The following is a 21,961-nucleotide window of genomic DNA, read 5'->3' on the forward strand; positions in this document are numbered from 1 at the left end:
CTTCCCTTTAGACAAAATTTTCCTTTGTTAAAAAACCTTGTAATAATGTCTATTTCTTGGATGCAGGGCACCTAAAGAGGAAGACTAATTTTCCAACAGCTTCAGGCCCATGCCATTGTGGAAGATCTGCACCATGACTGGTTTCACAACTTCAAGGATCAAGCCACCATAGACAGTAAGTCCCCGGTTATGAAGAATGCATTTGTCAAATCATGATCAGTATCTATCAGTGACTCAGGCAAGCCTCCTGTAGCAGCAACCACAAAGTTTGTCCATTTCAGTTCACCTTTTTAAGTACTAGAAGTTTTTTTGAGAGGCTGAGTTCAACTGATACTTATCTGCAGGATGCACACCCATCCTACACAATGGGCCATAGGATGTGGCAGTAATCTCCATAAATCGAGTTTGAACAGTCCTACTACATTCTTAATCTGTCTCCAATGCAAACGCTAAATTCCAGGAACATTTAACAAAGTGCCATATGCACAAAACCCCAGAAATAAAACACTCAGCAATAGTGTCAGTTTCACAGGGAGCTCAGCTGCCAATGAAGAAGCTGCTCATCCAGCAGCATATTAAAAGGTGCAAATACGTATCTTCACAGTGTGGGGTTTTGTTTTGTGTTTGTTTTTTTGGTGTTTTTTTTTGTTTGCCTTTTTTTTCAAGTGGTATCTGGGTTAACTGGTTTTATATGGAGCAAACTCTAGTACTATTTTGTTTGTTCTTCTCTTTTATTTAAAGACTTCCCTTTTCCCCACAGCATATACTTGCTGATCATCTTAAATAAACTCACACTCCCCACTACCACCACAAGGTTTTTCTCTACAAGAAACCAAAGAGTGCAGTCCAGACCTTCCACCACAAGTGATACATGACAACCAGGACAGTATCTGGCTTGTCCTCTATACCATCACTTAAATACATTAAGCGCTTGGGTAATTCCTTATTTTTGACTGAAAAGAAGAGTGAAAGATCTGCAAAATATTTTTAGAAAAGAAGACAGAGGGTGTAGTAAATCTCCCTTCTAAAAATCTCTGGGGTTACTTCTTCCACTAGAGTACCTGGGCTGCTCTGCACTCTTCTTGCAAGGTTGCAATTTTTTGCTGGTAAGCACTCAACGTTCGCTGGTGTTGCTCTGAAGAAGTCCGCAGGTGCTCCTGAACTTTATGCTTTTCTGATGTTAGTACAGCCACTTGAATCTGCAAAAGTTGAAAAACTTGACTATGACAAAAATTCTTCTTCCCTCTCCAAGCAGATATGCCAGAGAACACAGAATTCTACTACAGCAATTCCTGCACAGAACTGGTGGACATAAAATTTAAATCCAATAAAAATAGGATAAAAAATAGACAGTTTATTTAAATCCATGTACTTAATTAAAAAAAAAAAAAGAGAATGGAAGATAAAATTACAGCAGTGGAGTGGCAGCATTTAAGGAAGCCAAGACCTCTCCCTTCCCTGCTACCTCTCATTACATTCAATTTCTGTTCTGCCCAACCAACACATTTTATACACATGGACAACACTCAAGGTTTTTGCTGACAATGCTGTGTTCTTTTCTTTTTAAACTGAGCAACTTGCATTTTAAAATAAATTGCTTTAAACATATCTCAGTTACAAGTATTAAACTACAAAGTCCTCTCTTTTGGTGGAAAGAGAAGAGGAACAATAAGGTGTAAACCCATTTAAAGAACATCACAATGTAAATATTTGGTTAAAGCAGCAAACAGACAAAACTCATTTGAGAAAAAGAACCAGTAACTTACTAGTAAAAATAATACCTTTTCATTCTTCAGCCTATATTCCATCCACCCAGTGCATTACTTAAACAAGAAATCTTGTGCTAACAAAGAAACAAAAAGTTTCTTGCCTTATAAGCTTCCACTTGTTGCTGACTGGCTTCCAGTTCACCTTTTAATGATGCCTGCAACATCAGATGGTCATTTTCCTGCATGATAAAATTGTCCAGTTATTAAAAAACCTCAAACCTCAGCAACTTAATTCAGCTATCAATATGTTTTTTAAAGTTAGTTTAACAATGGAATAGAGAGTCATTAGCATCTGGACTTACAGCTTGTTTTGAATCAGCCAGTTCTTTTTTGGTTTTCACCAGGAGTTGTTTTATCTTGGCGTTTCTTTCCTCATCCTGTTGCATAGTTGACTGAAGTGACTCTAATGCAGAAAACAAGTTACATGCAAACTAAACTTCCCCTCCTATATTTCCTTAAAAATATTGGAAAATATTTAAGCAAATTCTGGCAGATTTCTTAAGAGCTGCAAACAAGTAGCTTACAGCAAGTTAAGTATCCTATTTCCAAGTATCACAAAGATCTTAAAATAAAGGATAGAAAGAAATGAATTTTTAACCAAATGCTAACTAGTAAATTTTTGAGAATGAAGCCTGTCAGTCTCTGACTTTCAGAACTTATGATTAATTAATCAGGTAAGAAACACAGTTTATCATCCACCCAGTTTAGCTTTTATGTGCTGAATACCAGATCAAGTGACTAGTAAGCTTCCTTTATGTAAAAGTAACTTTGACTATGTAACTGCTTCAAACCTTACTCTGACATCAACTTGAGAAGTTGTTTCTCAATTGTATTTTTTACTACTACTAGATATCCCATAGTGACTCTTGCAGTTTACTCACTTATTTCTTCCTGCAGGGTCTCTTGCTTCTGTTTCTGAATCCCCGTCTCTTGCTCAAGATCTTCTATTCTGGTGTCTTTATCAGTAATCTTCTGATTAAGCTCTTTTACTAGCCTTTCATAATCAGCTATTTCCATATCCATCAGTGTACTCTTCTGAGCATCCTACAAGTTATACACAATAAAATTACACCTTACAATCCACCTTGACAACTACAAATTATATTAAAAAATATATTGCCCATCCAACAAAAACTTTATAACTATCCATATCTACCAGCAACACTCATCTATCAGGTTTCTACATCCTCAGTAAATAATCTATTTTCAAACAAGAACCAGAAGCTTTGAAAAATCTGTTGCTAGTTTGAACAGTTTTACCAGTAGGTATTTTGCAATTACTAGTTTCTATAATCTTCAGTCCTTATAACAAGGGTAGCTTCTGAATAGTGCAACATACAAGTACTCCAGACATCTGAATTCTGTCTGTTTCTACTCATGACAGGCCACATAACCTAAGCTAAAACAAACAAGAGAATAACAAAAACACCCAAACCCAAAAATACAGACCAGCTCTCCAAACATAAAATCAAGGGTGAAAGTCCTCATGTTTCCCTTTTGCATACCTTGGGCTTTAAAATCCTCAAAACAGAAAGGGAAGTTTTGGGGAAAAAAAAATAAAAAAATCTTTGGCAGTTTGTTAAGCAGTAACATGCACAGCACCTCTACCTTTCTGGCTAGCTCTAGTTCTTGCATAGTTTTCTGCAGATGTTTCTTTTCCTTCTGAAGTTGCATCTGAAGCTCCTCCATTTCTCGGAGAGCACCACTATGTTCCTGAAATTTAAAAACTTGTCAATTATGTAGTCCAATCTCACAACAGCTGTCAGCATCTATTTACACTTACTTGCATACACATTTAGGTTATAAAAAGATAATTGATTCCTTTTTTAGGAAATCACTGGGAACCAAACTAAAATCCAGAAGATCATTAAGTGTTTTTCACATTCTGTAACAATCCTCAGTCTCCTCTGAGTGACAGCCTTGCAAAGTTCTTTCAATGAACAGACTAAGCCTTCAAAAAAGACCGAGTTAAGTAACAAGAAGAGAAAGTATGGAACTTGTTCTATAAACACACAGTTTACAAAGGTCCAACAGAAGTCACATGCAGTGAAAGTAATGCTTCAGCCCATTTGCCATCTCTACAGACTACTACCTTTGTTTTCTGTTCTTTTAGAAGCTTTTCAGCTTCTAGTTCTTTGTCAGCCTTTGCCTTGACTCTTTGTATCTCCAGTATCTGAGCCTCCAGCAGCTTAGCATTATGTTGCAGCGTTTCAATACGAGCCAGGAGGTCTTCATTAGCAGAGCGTAACTGATCATGCTGAAATGATCATAGTGGAAAGATAAAAACATAAGCTGAATTTGTGTGCAACTTTGACAGAAAAGATATTGTCCATATTTAAGAAACATCAATTTTCATCCAACTCCCTTACAAACAGCACTACTACAGACTAGTCTTGATCATCTTGCTTCTTTTGAACCAGATTAAGAAGTAGGCTAAATTAAAGTCACTAGCACAATTGGATTATTTTGTGCAGAACTCATTTGCTCAGCTTTCTGCAAGCTGGCTAGAATTACAAGAAATGTGAACAAAAAAAATTTGCCCAAAATTTATGCTTTCTGCACGAATCACCTTCCTCCTCCAATAATATGCAACATTCAAGTAGTTATTGCCCCACTTCAAATACAGCTCCAGTACTTATAAATAAATGATCATACTATTAACTCCTAAAAAAGATTTAAATGCAGCACCACCAAGCCTTCAACGAGATGGTATCAGTACACAGTGAGAACTCCTTTTGTATCTGGGCTATTTTTGCAATTATTTTAACAGATTTAATTTTGACATGATTTTATCTTGGTCACTATTACGCATATTAAGACTGAAGAGTAAGTGAAAAAAGCTGCCAATTATCTAGAGAGTGTTTATATTTACAAAATACTTTATAACAAACTTGAAAAACTCAACCCCTATACGATCAACAGAATATATGCTACTGTTTGTCATCTAAAAACTGGAAGATGGGAGATTTAGGTTAGACATTAGGAAGAAATTCTTCAGTGTGAGGGTAGTGAGACACTTGAACAGGTTGCTCAGGGAAGTTGTGGTTGCCCCATCTCTGGAAGTGCAGAAGGCCAGGTTGGATGGGGCTCTGAGAAACCTGGTCTAGTGGGAGGTGTTTCTGCCCATGCAGGGGCATTGGAGCTAGATGACCCTTAAGGTCCCTTCCAACTAAAACCATTCTATGATGCTATGATTTCTTCCCTTGCTACTCACTACTAGCTTCTGTGTATAAGGAATCGGTGGCCTAGGTAAATCTTCAGTATCAGTATGTATGGGTCCTGCCAGTTTAAATCCTATATCCCGACACCATTGCTGAGCAGCTTTGCAAAACTGTCTCACAGCTGCTTCATTACCATCTTATACTCTTCTAAATGCCACTATAGTACACTTACAATGCATCCTAAAGTCTCATCCTTGTGAAAGATGCAACAAAACATAATTTAGTATGTTTAAACACCCCGATGATTAAGTAATCAAACCACATTTTGTCTAGGAAAGACAAAAAAAAAAAGTAACAGCTAAAAGTTGCTATACTTCATGAGAAGGGTAGGTGTGAAATCAGAGAAACAGTGCAAGTGCTTTCTTCTTTGATCTGGTACATGCAGCAGAGCTTTATGTCCAACACCAAGTCAGAGGTGATCAGCTGCTCTTTTCTGTGAGTGGACATGGGGTAAACTAAACCCCTTCCATTGAAAAAGCCACACATTCTATATATATTTACAGATAAGGTATCTGATGTTAACAAAGATCACCTCTGAATTTCAAGTCACTATCTAAAATGCACCAATGTTATGGAACAATATATAGTAACGATTAACATGAATAAAAATTACACTCAGTAGGCAAAATAATTTTAGTGTAATTATCAATAGATCAGACACACATATAGAACTGACCTGCTGGGATGACACCTGTAGCTGCCTTGTGAGGTCGTCTATCTGACGTTCAAGATTATTTACTCTTTCTTTTTCAGAATCCAGCTGTTCTCCTTGCTTATCATATTCCATCAAAAGATTCTTAACACATACAAACACAAAACCATTATTTCTTACAACACACATTGCATCAGCTCATTCTACACCTCAGACACTTAGTGATCTTCCTAGTACCTCAGGACATGAGTTGTCTTACTGCGATGTCAGAAACACCAAAATGAAATTAAAGCTATCATTCACATTAAAGCTATATTCAGCTTGGAAAAGATGCTTCGGATCACAGAGTCCAACCATCATCCCTACTCTACAAAGTTCTCCCCTAAACCATATCCACCAACACCACATCCAAATGACCCTTAAATAGATCCAGGGACGGTGACTCAACCGTCACAGACTCTGGGAGAAACCCTTTTCAGTTTATGAAATTTGAGAATAGTTCAGGTTGGAAGAGACCTCAGGAGGTCCACATTCAGCCTCCTGCTTAAATGCAGGGTCAGCAGCAAGATCAGACCAGGTTGCTTAGAGATTTGCCCAGTCAAGTATTTCCAAAGACCTGCCTCCAAGGATGGAGATGGTACTATACCTCTAGGCAACCTGTTCCAAAGCTCGACCGTCCTCATACAATACAGGTGCAATATTCTCAATGATGACACAGAATCGTTTAGGCTGGAAAAGACCCAAGAACATTGAGTCCAACTGTTAACCTAACATTGCCAAGTCCCACAAAACCACAACCCTAATTTAACCATTCCCAAACTCACATCAATACAGTCTTTTAAATACCTCCAGGGTGGGTGACTCAATCACTTCCCTGGGCAGCCTGTTCCAGTGCTTGATAACCCTTTCAGTAAAAGCATTTTTCCCAATATCCAATCTATACTTCTCCTGGCACAACTAGAGGCCATTTCCTCTCATCCTATTCACTTACTACTTGGGAAAAGATGCACACCCACCTGGCTACAACCTCCATTCAGGTAGCTGTAAAGAGTGAGGTCTCACTTCAGCCTCCTTTCTCCAGGCTAAACAACACCAGTTCCCTCAGTTCTACCTCATAAGACTTGGTCCCTAGACCTTTCACCTTCATGACAGTGCTGGACAAAGAGAGATAATGTCTTCCCCTAACCTTCCAGCTGTAGTCCTGTTCTTGCAGCCCAGGATGTGTAGCCTCTTTTGCTAACACAGTTCTCTCATTCTCAGTGCACTGCCTACCAAAACCCTGAAATGCTTTTCAGCAGCCACACAGTCCCCAGCTTGTATCAAGGAGTTTCTCACTCCCACATGAAGAACTTTACATCTGTCTCTGTTGAACTTCAAAACGTTCCTGTCAGCCCATTCCTCACACTTATCTAGGTCTCTATGAATGGAAGCCTTGCCCTCAAGTTCATTGACTGTTCATGGTTAGAGAACTGAGAACTTCATGAATGTGTACTCCACCACCTTCTCCACATCACTGTTAAACAAGACAGATCCCAGCATAGACCCCTTTGGTACTCCATTTGTTATTGGCATCCAGTACAAGCCACTAATTGCTACTCTCTGAGAAAAACCATGCAACTTTTTTAAAAAATTATTTTTTTCAGTTCCAATTCAGTTGCTTACCCATTTAGATTGTAATGTCCTAGTGCAGATACAAGAGTACTGTGAGAGAGCATCAAAAGCCTTACTAAAGTAAAGATAAGTGATATCACTGTTCTCCCCTCATACACAACTCCAACTGTTTTATCACAGCAGGCAACCAGATAAATCAGACAATTTACTCCTGGTCAATCAATGCTGACTGTCCCCAGTCACCTGCTTCTGCTTCATGTGCCCAGGGACTTCCTCCAAGAGGACTCTCTGTCTCACTCAAGGACTGTCTAACTGATCTCAAATTTCATGTACTTTGAAAAATTTGTAAGGATTTATGTTTTCCCTCAGCAAAACATTGTATAATACACATGATGCTACATCTAAAAGGTTTAAAAATACCATCCAGTAGAAAGGAAGTTTGTTCTTTTCTTCGGATAGCACCCACACAGGTCTGTTACTAGAACCCCACATTTCTTGATTTAGATACTCAACTGCACCGCCACAATTATTTTGCCAAACATACCTGTGCAACTAAATAGCAATATATATCCAGGCTAGGCTTCAAAAGCAAAGTATTTTCTGACAGATGTCTTTTGAAAATATAGTATTATTCTTACCTTGTAGCTTTCAGCTCCCTGAATGACATCTTTCATTGAAGCAGCCAATTGATCTTTTTCTGATCGAACCAACTCCAATTCTTCCCTCAGTGTCTGTACCTTATTAAACAGAATGAGTGTCATTAAAACAGAACCCTACATGGAGAATGTTCTTCATATTAAGAAGCAGTCAGGGTACCTCTTTTCGGCTGGCATCTAATTCTTTCTTTGCTTTCACAGCAACAACCTTAATTTTATTTAGCTTCTCTCCTTTTTCTGCAGATTCTTTTTCCAGCCTTCCTGAAATAAATAAATAAAAAAGTGAAAAGACACACCTATCCTACCCCGCCCAAGAAATGACAATAAATTAGAACACAAATACCAGCATGACTTTGAAACAAAAAGTACAAAGCAGGGAGAGATACTAAAATGTTTAATTCAGTTAGGCATTTAAATTTAATTTGAAGCTAGAACATCAAGCCACAGACAGCTTGGGGACAATCTGTTTCAGAGGCTTACATCACAGTTAATGTTAAAGGCCATACTCCTATCTGCTTCTCTATATAGTTTTATCAACTCAGAACCATTTTCTTCTAATATGTTGAAATAACTCCAGAGACACAACAGTGCATTTGGCACTGTTGCTCTCCTCCCCTCTTGGAGACCTAAGGGGTCTGACCGACAAAATTATTTCCCATATTCAAAAAATAAAGATGTAACCCACTACACTGTTTATAGCCAAACGTAGGCAAGAAGAAAAAACCTAAGAAATAGCAAATTATAAGTGATTTAAGACTGCTAAAAATATTTTAAATTTCTAATGGAAGGAACAGGAAGTTGCACTGACATCTACTTCCCCACCTTCCTTGGCTTGTAAGAAATACGGGACAATTATGCAGAGAAAGAAAAACTGTCACTCCAAAAACCTCAAACTGTTTCCATAAAAGAGAACAGACAGAAAGATACCAATTTTTTCTTGAAGCTCTGCTACTGAAGACTGTTGATCAGTTTTCTCAGTCAATGTCTCCATTAAATTCTGCATTATAAACAAAGATACAAGAAGTATTACAAAAATCTATTTGTGGTATCTGGTTTTCCCTACACACCACCAGAAGTCTCAGCTACAGCTGGACTGTATCTACATTCTTACTATCAAGGAAGTCTTTATGTGGAATTTCCTATCAGCTCAGTAATGGAAAAGCATACTTCTGTTTAAAGGAAAACACTGCAACCTTTTAACAGCTGCTTTCCATTCTGTCCAAGGACAAAAAATGGAAGACCATTAATTCTGCAGCTGGTTAGTTTTACATAACCAGCAATTCCCAGGACCTTAAGTTAGGAGTAGCTACTGCAGATGAAGTAGGAATTTTGTTTGAGATGCAGATCACAGAAAGTTAGAGGTGAGAAATTATGAGGTCAGCTAGTCCAACTAGGTAAATCATCACTTGGAGGGGTATTGGTGGGAAGACAGGTTCAAATACAAGAAACTTTTGTCAAAATAGCACTGTAACTGGCTTTGTCTGTTTTTTTTCCTGGTGGGAAAGCGGGGATTCTGAGGAGCTAGGGAACTCAGAAACATATGCTTTCTAGAAGGAAAACTCACTTTGAGGCCAAGAGAAGAAAAAAAGAAAAAAAAAAAAAAAAAAGAGAATTGAAAGTATTTTTTGAACCTTAATTCTGAAGACTTTAGAGGTTTAGTCTGTATACTTCAATAACAAAATATAACCTTTAGAGAACTCAGTTCGTCTTTCACATTTCTAAGTTCAGTTTCCTTTTGTTCCAGAATGAGATTTAAGTCGTCTTGTTTTTCTGATCCTTTTTGCTGTTCTTGTATTTGGGTTTCATAAAAAGCCAACTTTTGAGTGACCTCTTCAATATTGGACAAAAGATCTTGATTTTCAATCCTTGTTTTTTCATTGGCATTCTTCAGCTCCTGGATATCCTGCTTCAGTGCTTCTTTTTCAGACAACACTCCTTCCAATTCTTCTCTCAAGAGACCTCTTTCTTTTTCAAAATCCTGAATCAGGGATCTATGTTCTGTATACTGGGATGCATTTTCTTCCTCTAGTCTTTCAACTTCCTTCTGCAAATGAAGAACTTCCTCCTTGTTCTGTAGAGCAAGACACTGCTCTTCTTTCATTTTTGCCAAGCATTCATTTACAATTTGTAGCAAGTGAAGAGAATCATCTTCCTCCTTAGAATCTGAAACGCTGGACCCCATTTGCTCAAGTAAGTGGTACAGCTGAGTTCTTACAAGGGATCCGTGTGCTTGTTCACTTTCAAGTAATGCTGATATATGGTCTTTTTCCCCAGTCATAATTTGTAGTTTCTTTTCTAAGTTTTCAGACTGCTCTTTCAAGACAAGCCAACCATCTTTTTCAGATCTTGTCTTTTCTAGCTCTTCACTCAATTCACCTTTTTCCTGAATGATTTTCTTATTTTCCTCACGAAGAGTATATGCTTCAGATGAAAGCTTCTCTCTTTCACGCACCAGAGATTCAACCTGGTTTTCCAGTTGCTCTAGTGTTTCAGCATTTTCACTCTTCCTAGTTAAAGCTTCGTTCAGTCTCTCTGTTAATTCCTCCACCTTTTTCTTCAGATCGCTATTGTACTGGTTAGCAACATTTACTTCTTGCTGAAGTTCCTGAACTTTTTCTTGCTCTTGTGAGCATCTTTCCAGAAGGGTTTCTCTCTCTTCACCCAAGCATTTTAATTCATTTAAAATATCCTTGTTTTGATCAGTAAGAGCAATGATATTCTCTTCCAGTTCCTTCCTAATAGTCTCTTTTTGGCCAATGGAGCTTGTTATTGCATTATTCTCCTCCTGAAGATTTACAATTTTACATTTAAGTTCTTCTACCTCTAGCTGATTAGATGACAATTCTTCCTTTTCTTTCTGGAGGCGATTCACAGTTTCAAGAAGAATATCTTTTTCATTGAAAGCAGCTCGGAGTTTCTGTTGCAGTTCACTGACATCAGAAGCTTGCTGTTGTTTCATTGATTCCAACTCCTGGCTGATCTTTCCAGCAGATTCCCCTAGTTCGGTCTGTAGAGTTTCCATTGTTTCTCTCAGGCTGTTGTAATTGGACACTGCTTCTTCTTTCTCCTGAGTTAGCTTTTCAACTTGCTCTCTAAGATCCTGAATTTCAAAAACTAATGCCATCTTTTCTTTTTCAGAATCAGATAATAAAGTTTCATTTAGTTCTGAAATTTCTTTCTCATGTTGCTCTTTCAGAATTTGAGTCTCTAACTTATGCGCTTTTGTAGCTGTTTCATAGTGTTGTCTTGCTGCTTGAAGCTCCAATTTTAGTTTTTCAATTACACAACAGTAATCTTCTTTAGTAAGCTGCAATTCATTTATTTTGAAGTCCAAGTCTTCCCGCTCATGAAAGTACTCATCCTTCATGCGATGGATTTCCTCTTCCAGTTTTAGTTTAACATTACTCATGTAAGTTAACTCATCTTTTAATATACTATGTTGGGACTGGAGCTCTTCTAAACTGCGCTCCAGATGCCTAATCTTTTCTTCCATTTTTGCTTCTATACAAGGTTCTTCTTGAATATCTACAAAATCCATCTTGTTTTCTACATTTTTATTCAAGACTTCTCTCAGCTGCTCCAAGTCATATTCACGCTGGTCACTATCAGCACACATTTCATCCTTCCCATCTTTCTCTTTCCTTGAGCTCTCCTCTGCCAAATTGTGTTGCAACTGGTTTATCTGATTTTGCTTTTCTTCATTTTCTTTAGATGATATTTCAATCCGACGCATCAACTCTGACACCTCCTCCTGATAGGAAATTTTTAAATTTTTAAGCTCTTCATTCAGAATTTTTATTTCATTATGGTAAGACTGGGAGTTGCTTTTAATAGTTTCTTGCAGATTTGTCACTTCTCTGCTTTTGTCTTCATTCACAGTTTCCAACTGCTTGCTCAGACACAAAATTTGCTCCTCATAAGTAGATTTAAGTCTTTGGACATCATCCTGTAATCTTTTAACTTCTTTTTGACTATCATTATGACATTCAATCTGTTCCAGCAGCTCCATTTGTTTCTTCACTTGCTCCTCTAATTCTGTTTTCAGCTTTGTTAAGTCCTCATTGTGTTTGCATTGTGCATTTGCTAATTCACTCTTCAGAGCTTTTATTTCTTTCAGAGAGTCAATGGCTGATTGCTCCAGTTGCTTCTGCAATTCTTCTGTCTTAGCCACTGCAGCCTAAACAAACATGCAGCTTATTAAATACTGGCAATCCAGCACACAGAACTTATAATTACACTGTTTACCATAATGAATTAGAAGATTTAGGAGTCCTTAATTTAAAAACTACAGCAATTTTTAAAACATCTAACGATATTAGGACATCTCAATTCAGAAGACACTGCAGAGAGTACAAACACATTCACAGAATGAGAAATGAAAACTAAGTCTTAAATCATGTTTACCAGCATAATTTCACAAAATAGTCTATATGGTCTATTCTGATAAAGTGTTAAAGACCAAATTACTTTTAGTGCATCAAATTCAAACATCTAGTATATAGTGATATCCATCTATGGCCAACAATTCACTGTTCACAAATAAATTGACATAATAAAGCCTTGGCTGACAGGCTCCTTCCTAAGAACATCTGAATACAAACCTCCTATTTCCCATGGAAAGACAGAGCTGATTGACTGAAGCCATCATACATGTAGGCTACTAATGCACACACTGAATTCTTTGTGAACAGCTACGGATCTAGCTGGTGCATATAAGAATTTTGTATTTATTGTCAGGCCTATAGAAGTAGACATTAGGGTGTACAGAGAAAATATGATTTAATACGTGAAGTCTTTAGATTTTTTTAAAAACAAGAACGTAGGTAAGTGAAGAAAAATCTTAAAAATAAAGTTAAATACACAACCAGCAAAACTAGAAAACAACACAATTCTGAAATTTTTAGTAATGTTTCAGTACCTCTGCTTCTTGCTTTCTTTGAATGTTTTCTTTCTTCAGAACTATGCACTGCTGCTGACTTTCAGCTTTTTCCAGAAGCACGACATCCAGTCTCTCTGTGAGAGCCTAATTTTAAGGGAAAAGATCACTGAAAGAAGGGTTTTTTCTAACAATGGATACCTGAACAATTTTTTGCAACTGTAGGAACTCACATATTGATCATGACTTTTTCTGTCAATTAAACAGATCAGTCTGATTTGAAAAGTTACTTTTACCCCAAATATGACATATAGAATAGGTAGAATAAAACAATCATGCTGGATAATATTCTGTTTAAAACTGTACTTCTGATCAGATAATTTTTTATCACCAATGAGTTGCCCCTCCACAGAAATTATGAAAAACAATTTTCCAGTTGATAAATTCCCCCACTTTCATATACTGTATAGGACAAGATGGCCAGACAGATGTTTTTGCCACTTAAAAAAAAATTCCAGTTACTATCCTAGAAGTATTTTTTGTGATATCAAATGACTGTCTCAGAATTTTTCTAAATGGCTGAAGTCTTTCCTCAGTGGTCATTCTAAAAATAAACAAAAGCCTGTCTAACCAGCTACACAAGAAAAAAAAAACCTTGCTGAGGAAACAATGCTAGTCTGTACTATTCCTCAGAGAACTGACTGTTTTCTGAGAAGTGCAGTACGGATGTGGGGAAGGTAGACAAAAGCTGTTAGGAGTGTCTTGAATTTCTGAAATGTATTACATTCAATTTGATTAACAGTTTAAAAGCTATTTACTATTTACCAAATTATTTCTGTAGATTTATTTCAGCTAACATTATGTAATGCATTAGAAACCAAATACTTTTTCCTACCTGAATAATATCATCAGCTCCTCCAGCAGCTGCTTTAGATTTGAGTTCTTCAATCTCTTTCTCTAGGTCTTATAAAGGGTAGAAATTTCACAGCATGAATAGATGCTCCATCACAGTAGCAAGTTACTAGTAAAACCAGTGTCTAACAACACTCCAAATCAAATCAGAGATGTCTTTTACTTCATCAATTTTTGTTCATTACTGAGTGAAAGAAAGGGCTAATGGAAAGAGAACAAACATTCAGTATTGCTTCTTCATTCCTGACATTTAACACAGCTTCCTGAGGAAGCAAAGCTTCCTTGTTTGGGTGGAGGGATAACAGATAGAAGTTATTTTGATGACTGTCTTACCTTCTATTTCATGGTCAATTTAAACAAGAGAAAAAAGATTAATGCCTACTGGTTTTCTAAAAATAGGTAGCAGGTAGCAAAACAAGATCTTATTAATAACCCCACTAGGAAGAACCTAGTGCAGCCCATTCCTGTCCTTATTGTTTCGCTGGGCAGCTACCAGAAGTCAGCATAAATGTAACTGCAAAGAAGGGGAAATTACTCCAGTTCAAGTAGTGGACCACTGGAAGAAAAGGGACAGCAGAGAGGGACAGCACAAATTTACACAAGGTACTTTTAGGTGGTTAACACAATTTTTTTGTGTGTGTATTTTACACTTCCTTGTTAAATAAGCAAGTGATCAATTAAAAAGTAACTAGTTATTTTAAGTAAGTCATTACACTATCCAACAGAACTAGTTATACAAAAATCTATCAGTGATATTGCCTGTCCCATCTGCTTCCCAAGAAGCAACAGGTATCCCTGCAACTGATATGGGGAACAGACAATGGCAAGTCTCACTTCAACTCCTGCACAACCTGTGTTGTTCCATCATGCCATACTGCCACATAAAAATTAATTTAATAACTTACAAAAGCAATGCTGCTTCTCCTTCCCTTCCTTGCTCTAAGGACTTCAGTCTTTATGCTCCCACAAAAAATAGGGGAAAAGCAGAAAAAAAAATAATAAAATCTAGGATATTTGCTTAGAATTTAAATCTATCAAGCAAAAAATATGCAGCAATACTAGGAAAGGTCAGATAGTAGCAAGCAATGAGGCAGAAATTGTTCTTTCCAGTTAGGTACCTGTACATCTTGACTTCACTTTCTGTATAAGCATCACTTGCTTTTTTGCAAACTTGATGAGATCTTCCTTGGGCAATGTGTCCAGCTGTAAAAAAGTACACAGCAGAGAAACCATCTTCCTCTAACCCAGAGGTAAATAGAAAACAAGGCATTTTAGCATCTGACTTCGAAAAATTTAAATTTTAGGGCAAGAAACTGTCACCACACATTTGCAAGAACAGTAACAGTTCGTGTTATTGCTGTTCTGTTATTCAATTCTGTTATTTCAAGCACAGTAACAGAAACTACTCCTAATTCTGTACTTTTCCAAAATCATTCTGGAGCACACAACTGGGCAGCGACAGTAAGACGGGAAAACTCAGCTGGGAAGGATTACACTTCAGTAACTTAATTGGAAAAATGTTTTGAAAATAGCATGCTGACCTAACACCGACACTGTTTAAATTTATTTCCAACATATGCAAAGAAGTCTGTGTACATTATGAAACAGACTACTGCCAAAACTAGATGCTACTAAGATTGTATCAAATGTTATAACAGGATGTGAACATCTCAATGAGAGATTTTCCCCCTCCCATGTTTTCCAAAACACCTCAGCCTAGTGTTTTAAAATCAATTTTTCAAGTCTGGAAGATAGGAAACTGTTTAAAAATACCTTTATGTTTTCCTATTAGTCACAGCTTGCATGCTAAGCTGTAACCCTTTCAACTTCTGCTATGCAAATAAATCAGATTCGTCAGGACTGATTACCTTTGATTTGCCTGTTCCTGGTGTGACAGAAGATGCCATCATCTCTTGCCCAGCATCTTGAACCTACAACAAGATGAAGTACAATCTGTGGTAACTATTTTTTTAACATACGACTACCAAAGGAACCAACTGAAAGACTGCAAACACTGAGAATAAATATAGTGAGAGCTCAAGAAAAAAAAAAAAAACAAACCATATTTGTAGGACTAGTCAGAAGGGTAATGGAAAACAATCCAATACAGATCTATTGTGATTAGTGTGATACAACAGCAGAATAGAAAACTCCTTGTTTCCAAACCAGTATGAGCTCATGATTCCATTACTGAACTGACATCTAGAGTTGATAAAACTACTGAAAAATAATTTTATTTGCAAGAGGTTACAGAGGTGTGACTCACTATCTGGTTCTTAAAACAAACAGTAAAAAGGCATGAACAAAAAAAAAAAAAGTAGAGGAGTAGCAGTTAAATCAAAATTTGGGAACTTTTGAGCAACGTATATCCCTCAACTATTTTTTTTCTTTCATAAACACACTGGTTGTTGCTAAAATTGTTGGCCTAGCACATATAACTGAAAAGATTCTGGAAAGCTAGAGCTCTTTTGAACAAAATCTAACACTTCCAACCCTTTTTTTTTTTTTTTCCTCTTTCTTTTTTCTTTAAACATAGTGGTTAGCAGTAGAAGTGCTGTCCTGACAAACATATTTGAAAAGGCTCTGCAAACTGTGGACTCCCTGTTGCTACCATACTCACATAAAGCCTTCTACCCTACACTTCCACAGACATAATCTGGGAGAGCCTATCTTACTTCACTGGCATTTGTATGAGGTAAGTTTACTTATGTTCGGGAACATGAAGAAACGTATATAAAAAAAGATGGGGCAAAGGAAAATGGAACAGACACTTCAGTATTTTCCAAGCTTTGCCCTTTGCCCTGCTTCTTCCTTCATACTATTGTGTGTGTATAAAAGTGAAGGAGTGTATATATAAATATTTGTATTTTTATATATCTACTTGTGTATATGTATGCAAATATACCTTCACTTTCATTTTGCTACTCTCTTTATTCTGACAAAAAATCCCTTATAATAGAAACTAAGGAAAACCATACTGGATCTAAACACTACTAGAATGGAGAATCACTAACTATTTAGAGACAACAGCTGATACAAATAATAAGAAAGGTCAGCATTAGAAAATTAATTAGAAATTAATTTAACTACAGACCAAGGACAAAGGCAGTTACAGTAATCTCCGTTTCACATGGGCTAGTTTTTCTTTCTTTTCCTGAGATAGCAAAAGCAAACTTATTAGAAAATAACGTGCCTGTTACACATAAATACAGCATTTTAGAAAAGCTATAAAGTTTAAGTTTCAGAGTTGCTTGCTATGCAAAATTTGTCATCATTTACATCCTTAATGCTTCAGCACTGCAATTAGCAAAACACTGTTACTACAAGTAGCATGCTTACACAGTATAATTAAGTACAACAAATTCTATGTGCTGTTTAGAAAATGCTAGCACATGTCTTCTCCACGCTACAGCACGGTCAGCTGAGTCAATGCATCGTTTTTGCTCTCTCAGCTAACACGCACAGAAGCAGAATCACGTATCGTCTAAGGCAATGAAGCAGTTTTGCTGTTCTGGGAACAGAAACCAGAAGTGGCTGGTCTAGAGGGCTTCACCTGTTCGGATTACAACAGCGACAAGGAAGCTGGGTTCCTAAAATCCTTTAACCTTTCACCGATCAGGTGCACCCGAGCTGGAGCCAGCAGATAGTAAGCACACTTCGAAGCACAACCCTAAATCCTGCAAGGATTCTCAAATTTCTCTTCCACCACTCTGAAACTAGGCTATCCTTCCATACATTCCTGACATATCAGGTTTTTTTTAAAGCCTACTTTATCTGCACTAAGGTGTTGCCAAGCCACAGCTTAGCGTGTTCTGCGCATTTTAGGTGCTGTCTATCCCTTACTTGTGCGACGGCCTCTCAGAAAGCCCAACCGACGTATAAAATCCAATAGATTAGCGAGGCTCTGATGAGAACTGCGGCAGCAACGACCACCGTGAACGCCGATTTTCTGAGCGCCGCGCAACTTTTAGGCATCACCAGCCCTCATCACACCCAGCCCCACTGAAACACACTTGGAGCTGCGACGGCCCCAGCAGGGGCACAGCTAAAACGCGCAGTAGCTCAGAAACTACCACGAGAGTTAACGCGTGAATTTTTCAACACTTCCACGTTATCTCTGGCTTTTGCCTTGGATGGTGATGAAAACCCCACCGGACACCCCCGCGGCTTCATCGTCTGCCTGCGTTCCTCGGCGTCCCGCAGCACCGCTCAGGCACCAGGCCACCCGGGCGGAAAGGGAACGCCTGCTCCCCCGCGGGGACTGTGGAAAACCGGTCACCCCCTCCACACACCCGCTCCACGTCTTCCCGGCAGCCCGCACCGCCTGACGCCCTCCCCTCCCACCACCGGGCCTCCTGGAGCCACCCCTGACGCCGCAGGACCGGACCGGACCAGACCAGACCCCCCAGCCCCGCACCTCCCGCCCAGCGGGGGCTGCACAACCCCCGGCGGCAAGCGAGGGGGAGCCGAGGGGGTGCGGGGGGGGGTGCGCGGGCCCCGCCAGGCCCCGGGGCGCCGACCCCCGCCCGCCAACCGCACGAGGCGGGAAGGGCTCAAGGGCACGCGCCCCTCTCAGCTCTCCCCCCCGCAACGGCCCCGCATCCCCCCCCCCCCCGCCCGCCCCGTTACCTCCATGGCGGGGCCGGCCGGCTGCGGGGGCGGGGAGATCGCGGCGCGGCAGCCGCCGTCAGCGCCGCTACATCCTCCCCGACCCACTTCCGGCTCCGTCATCCCCGCACGGCCGGTCACGCCGCACCGGCGGCGGGCGGAGGGAGGGGCAGCGAGCGCCCGTCACCGCCCCCCCGGCGCCGGCGGGTCCCCGCCTCCCCGGTGCGGCGCGGGGAGAGAGGGCGGGCGCAGGCGGGGCCGAGGCACGGCACTGCCCTGCCCGGGTTTCTGTCGTGTCCCGGTTTCTGCCGCGTCCCGGTTTCTGCCGCGTCCCGGTTTCTGCCGTTTTATCGGCGGCACGGCCGGTCTGGCAGGGGGCTGAAGGCGGGAGGTGCGGCCATCCGCTTGTTGTCCGTGTGATCGAAGCGGCGGAGGCGAAGGGGAGCGGCTGAAGCGCGGCTTCACGCCGCCGTGTGCTGCCCCCGACGGGCTCCCGCGGGGCGGCAGCGCTGCCGGGGCACCGCGCGGCGCCGGGGGCTCGCCAGGGAGTCACGGAGCCGTCGGGGTTGGAAGGGAGCTCCGGAGATCGTCCGGCCCAACCCCCCGGCCAGAGCAGGCTGCCCTGCAGCTGTCAGGCAGGCCGGTCCCGCTGTCACCGTAAGGTGAGCAACCGTGCGCTCAGACAGGTGCTTGAGGACTGGGGATCCTGATTTGAATCTCTTGACGAGTACACGTAGCGATTAAGTATTTCTCAAATGCCGGCTATGAAGGACTGGACAAAAGCAAACCAGGCGTTGTGGCTTGTAGTTCTGTGGTTTTAAGAGGCATTTTTATGGCCGTTTGGGTAGGTGTTTGCGGGGACCAATAACCTCCTTTAAAATGTGCGCATTTTTTATTGTAATCATGCATGCACTTTGACAGTGCCTGAATTATTTTTGACATTTCGTTATAAGTGATATTTAATGAGAAGTTGCCAGGGAGAAACAATTTAGGCATGTTATTCTATTTACAGTTCACCGTCTAATGAGAGAATATCCATTATTTTAATAAAAAAAAAGAGTCAAAGGGCTGCTCTCAGAATAGTAATTTGCTTTTTTCCAAGTCGGCCTATTGTAATTCTTCTTTTAAAATTCAAATGGCAAGTAGTGACAGCAGGCAGAAGGGTTCTTCACCTATACCTCAGAAATTCTTTCCTTGCCTCTTTTTCCCCCCAGTGCATTCACTATACATTGTATGTGTTTATTGTATATTACAAGCAGATACACAACTGCAGCAGGAGCATATGACTTCATGCTCTCACAGAGGTTGCTGGCAAGGAGCACATCTCTCTAACCAAATCACAAGAAGCTGGTTTTCCATTACTTCTGTTCTTACACTTTTTAGAAGCCCCACAGGGCACTAAACAGATTGGATCTTTCTTTCCCCATCTTCTTTGGGACATTCTGAACTGGGTACCTACGCCTGTGGTGCTGTGGTCAAACACAGGGGTTTCACACAACTTAAAGAAGAATCTTTAGATACAGTCCTTCCACTAACATCCTGTGGCAAAAGCTTTTGACCCTGAACTATGCCACAGTGCACTGCTTTGTTCTTCTGCATCAATCTCCAATTGTTTTTGCATGTCTGGAGAGAACACTGTAGGAAAGCTTTGTTTTTGGAAAACCCTAGAGAAAAAAAAGTTTCATGTAGCTTTGTTTGTTTCTCCTATTCCCAGAAAACACATACTACGATCCAAATCTTGGATCATCTTATGACTAATGATTAATCTGATTTTTGGGATTGTCCAAGGCAGACACACAAAGGGTTTTCACATGTGCTTGTATTGAAGACAGCGAACTACCAGCTCACTCAGCGCGGGCTTGCTGAAACTGATTCTCCCTAGAGAGCACGCAGCTCCTGATACAGCTCTCTGCTCCTGTGAGCTATGTATTTGGCAGGGCCAGGCCAGTTCTACACTTCCACCCCCCTCCATTTTGTGCAACAGAATTTCAGTATATTTTACTACCAAGATTGTCTTGGCAGTCTTTCATTCTGGTCTTGGATTGCAACAGCAATTGCAAAGCATCCTGGTTACAGAATGGTAGAAGAAATGAAAAAGTTTCTTGAATAACTAGAAAAAAAAAGATTGAGTGTTTTGAGTGTTGATTGTTTCAACTAATTACAATAAAGTACAAGTTGCCCCATATTTTGGGGGAAAAAATGTCGATTTGTACCTGCAATAGTGTTGCATAATTTTCTTAAATGATTTTTGACTTTTACATCTTACCTACCCAGAAGGAGCCAGTAAGTTGATATATACTACATGCAGCTGATTTCAGACAAGCTAAGTGAGAAAAACAAGAATAATTTGTATTCTCCATATATTATAAGATTTTATTATCTTTGTAAAAGATAATCAGTTACTCTTCTAAAATAGCATTGTTTATGTAGAACAAGATTGCCGAGATGTTTATGAGATGTGTTGAGACAAAGCTTAACAGTCTTTAAATTTCACTTTGTTGAGAAGCTGAGTCCCACAGGGCTGTGATTAGCCCTTATATCAAGGCAGAGTACAAATGTTTGTTCACCAGCCTTCGAATTATTAGACCTACAAGAATTTCCTGAAGTGCATGTAATGAGAAAATTACTGTGATTTTGCAACTGTAGAATTTGTTTCCAGCAAACAAGAGCTGATTTAAAGCTGATGCTTTAAATACTTGCCACCGTTGAATCTGCCTTTCCAATAGATTCTGAAGATCACAAACTCTTTTGCTTGTGAGCTATGCCAGGCCAGTCAGCATTCTTGCTTTGAGCTACTTTTATGGCTTTTCTACATGCCAAATTAGTATAAAGGAGGACAGGATATGAATGTACAGTATGTTAACTATTATTCTTTGGAAACTTAGAGTGTTCTCTCTGCCCTGTGCAAACGAACCTTAAATTCTTTGACTGACTATAGCCATTTTGTTGGGTTGGTTTCAGGTTCAGTATGTTCCCACTGGGCTGGAATAGTAGAGGCTACAGGTAGAGTGAAAAAATTAGGAAAATGTAAAAAAAAAGAGGCTAATCTGAATGAATGTTTTTTTAATGAGTAAATAAGATGTAAGGGCAGTACCATCCTTTGTATTTATGTCAAAACTAGTTTGTGTATGAAGGATCTGGTTAGGTATTGAGAAATTCTATATGTAGTCCTTAATTCTGATCTTAAATGGCAATAGGAAACAGGTAAGAAGGTTGGTGTTCTGTTACTTGTCTGCAAAGCTCACCAAGCCTGTTGAAAGATTAGCATGAAACTGAAACAAGGAAACTTAACGCTTTGTTTGAGGACTTAGGGTTGGGTCTCGCTAGAAAAGACTATTCCATTGTTAACATGAAAGGCCTTTTAACTGCGTACAGATATAAGAGCAAATATAGATGGGTGAGGTTTACTGGTACAACAAAAAGTTGCTGTGAATCAAGAGGCCCAATTCTAACACTTAAAAAAAAAATAGTTACCTTCCTTTTTAGGTGTCTAACCTAAGACTCTATTTATACCTATATTGCCTTTACCACAGCAGGTCCCAGTGCGCCTTGCTTTTGACAGAATCCCCCTGTCTCCATGGTCATGGTACACGGCTGTAATTCAACGGAGAGCCATCACACAGCCCTAAAGGCAGTCTGAGCTCACAGTGCTGACA

General features: G+C 39.6%; 2 protein-coding genes across 3 annotated transcripts in view; one reads left to right on the forward strand and one right to left on the reverse strand.

Moving 5' to 3' along the window:
• GCC2 (GRIP and coiled-coil domain containing 2) overlaps positions 1-18,435 on the reverse strand; it is a 30,799-nt gene extending 12,364 nt beyond the window's left edge. Inside the window, exons 1-16 of one of the 2 annotated variants that reach the window (XM_051616665.1) lie at positions 18,327-18,435; positions 15,566-15,628; positions 14,816-14,900; positions 13,681-13,748; positions 12,828-12,932; positions 9,597-12,086; positions 8,837-8,906; positions 8,070-8,170; positions 7,892-7,990; positions 5,667-5,786; positions 3,862-4,026; positions 3,378-3,482; positions 2,651-2,813; positions 2,072-2,172; positions 1,871-1,948; positions 1,062-1,199 (exon numbers count right to left, since the gene is read on the reverse strand). In XM_051616665.1, coding sequence (XP_051472625.1) covers positions 1,062-1,199; positions 1,871-1,948; positions 2,072-2,172; positions 2,651-2,813; positions 3,378-3,482; positions 3,862-4,026; positions 5,667-5,786; positions 7,892-7,990; positions 8,070-8,170; positions 8,837-8,906; positions 9,597-12,086; positions 12,828-12,932; positions 13,681-13,748; positions 14,816-14,900; positions 15,566-15,628; positions 18,327-18,428 — 4,053 coding nt within the window. In that variant the 5' untranslated portion in view covers positions 18,429-18,435. The remainder of the gene's footprint in view (positions 1-1,061; positions 1,200-1,870; positions 1,949-2,071; positions 2,173-2,650; positions 2,814-3,377; positions 3,483-3,861; positions 4,027-5,666; positions 5,787-7,891; positions 7,991-8,069; positions 8,171-8,836; positions 8,907-9,596; positions 12,087-12,827; positions 12,933-13,680; positions 13,749-14,815; positions 14,901-15,565; positions 15,629-18,326) is intronic. The other variant, XM_051616674.1, reaches the window with a different exon arrangement.
• SEPTIN10 (septin 10) overlaps positions 1-21,961 on the forward strand; it is a 963,730-nt gene that overhangs the window by 618,724 nt on the left and 323,045 nt on the right. The window lies entirely within an intron of this gene.

The sequence above is a fragment of the Apus apus genome, chromosome 1 (genome assembly GCF_020740795.1).
Source record: "Apus apus isolate bApuApu2 chromosome 1, bApuApu2.pri.cur, whole genome shotgun sequence".
Lineage (NCBI taxonomy): Eukaryota > Metazoa > Chordata > Aves > Apodiformes > Apodidae > Apus > Apus apus.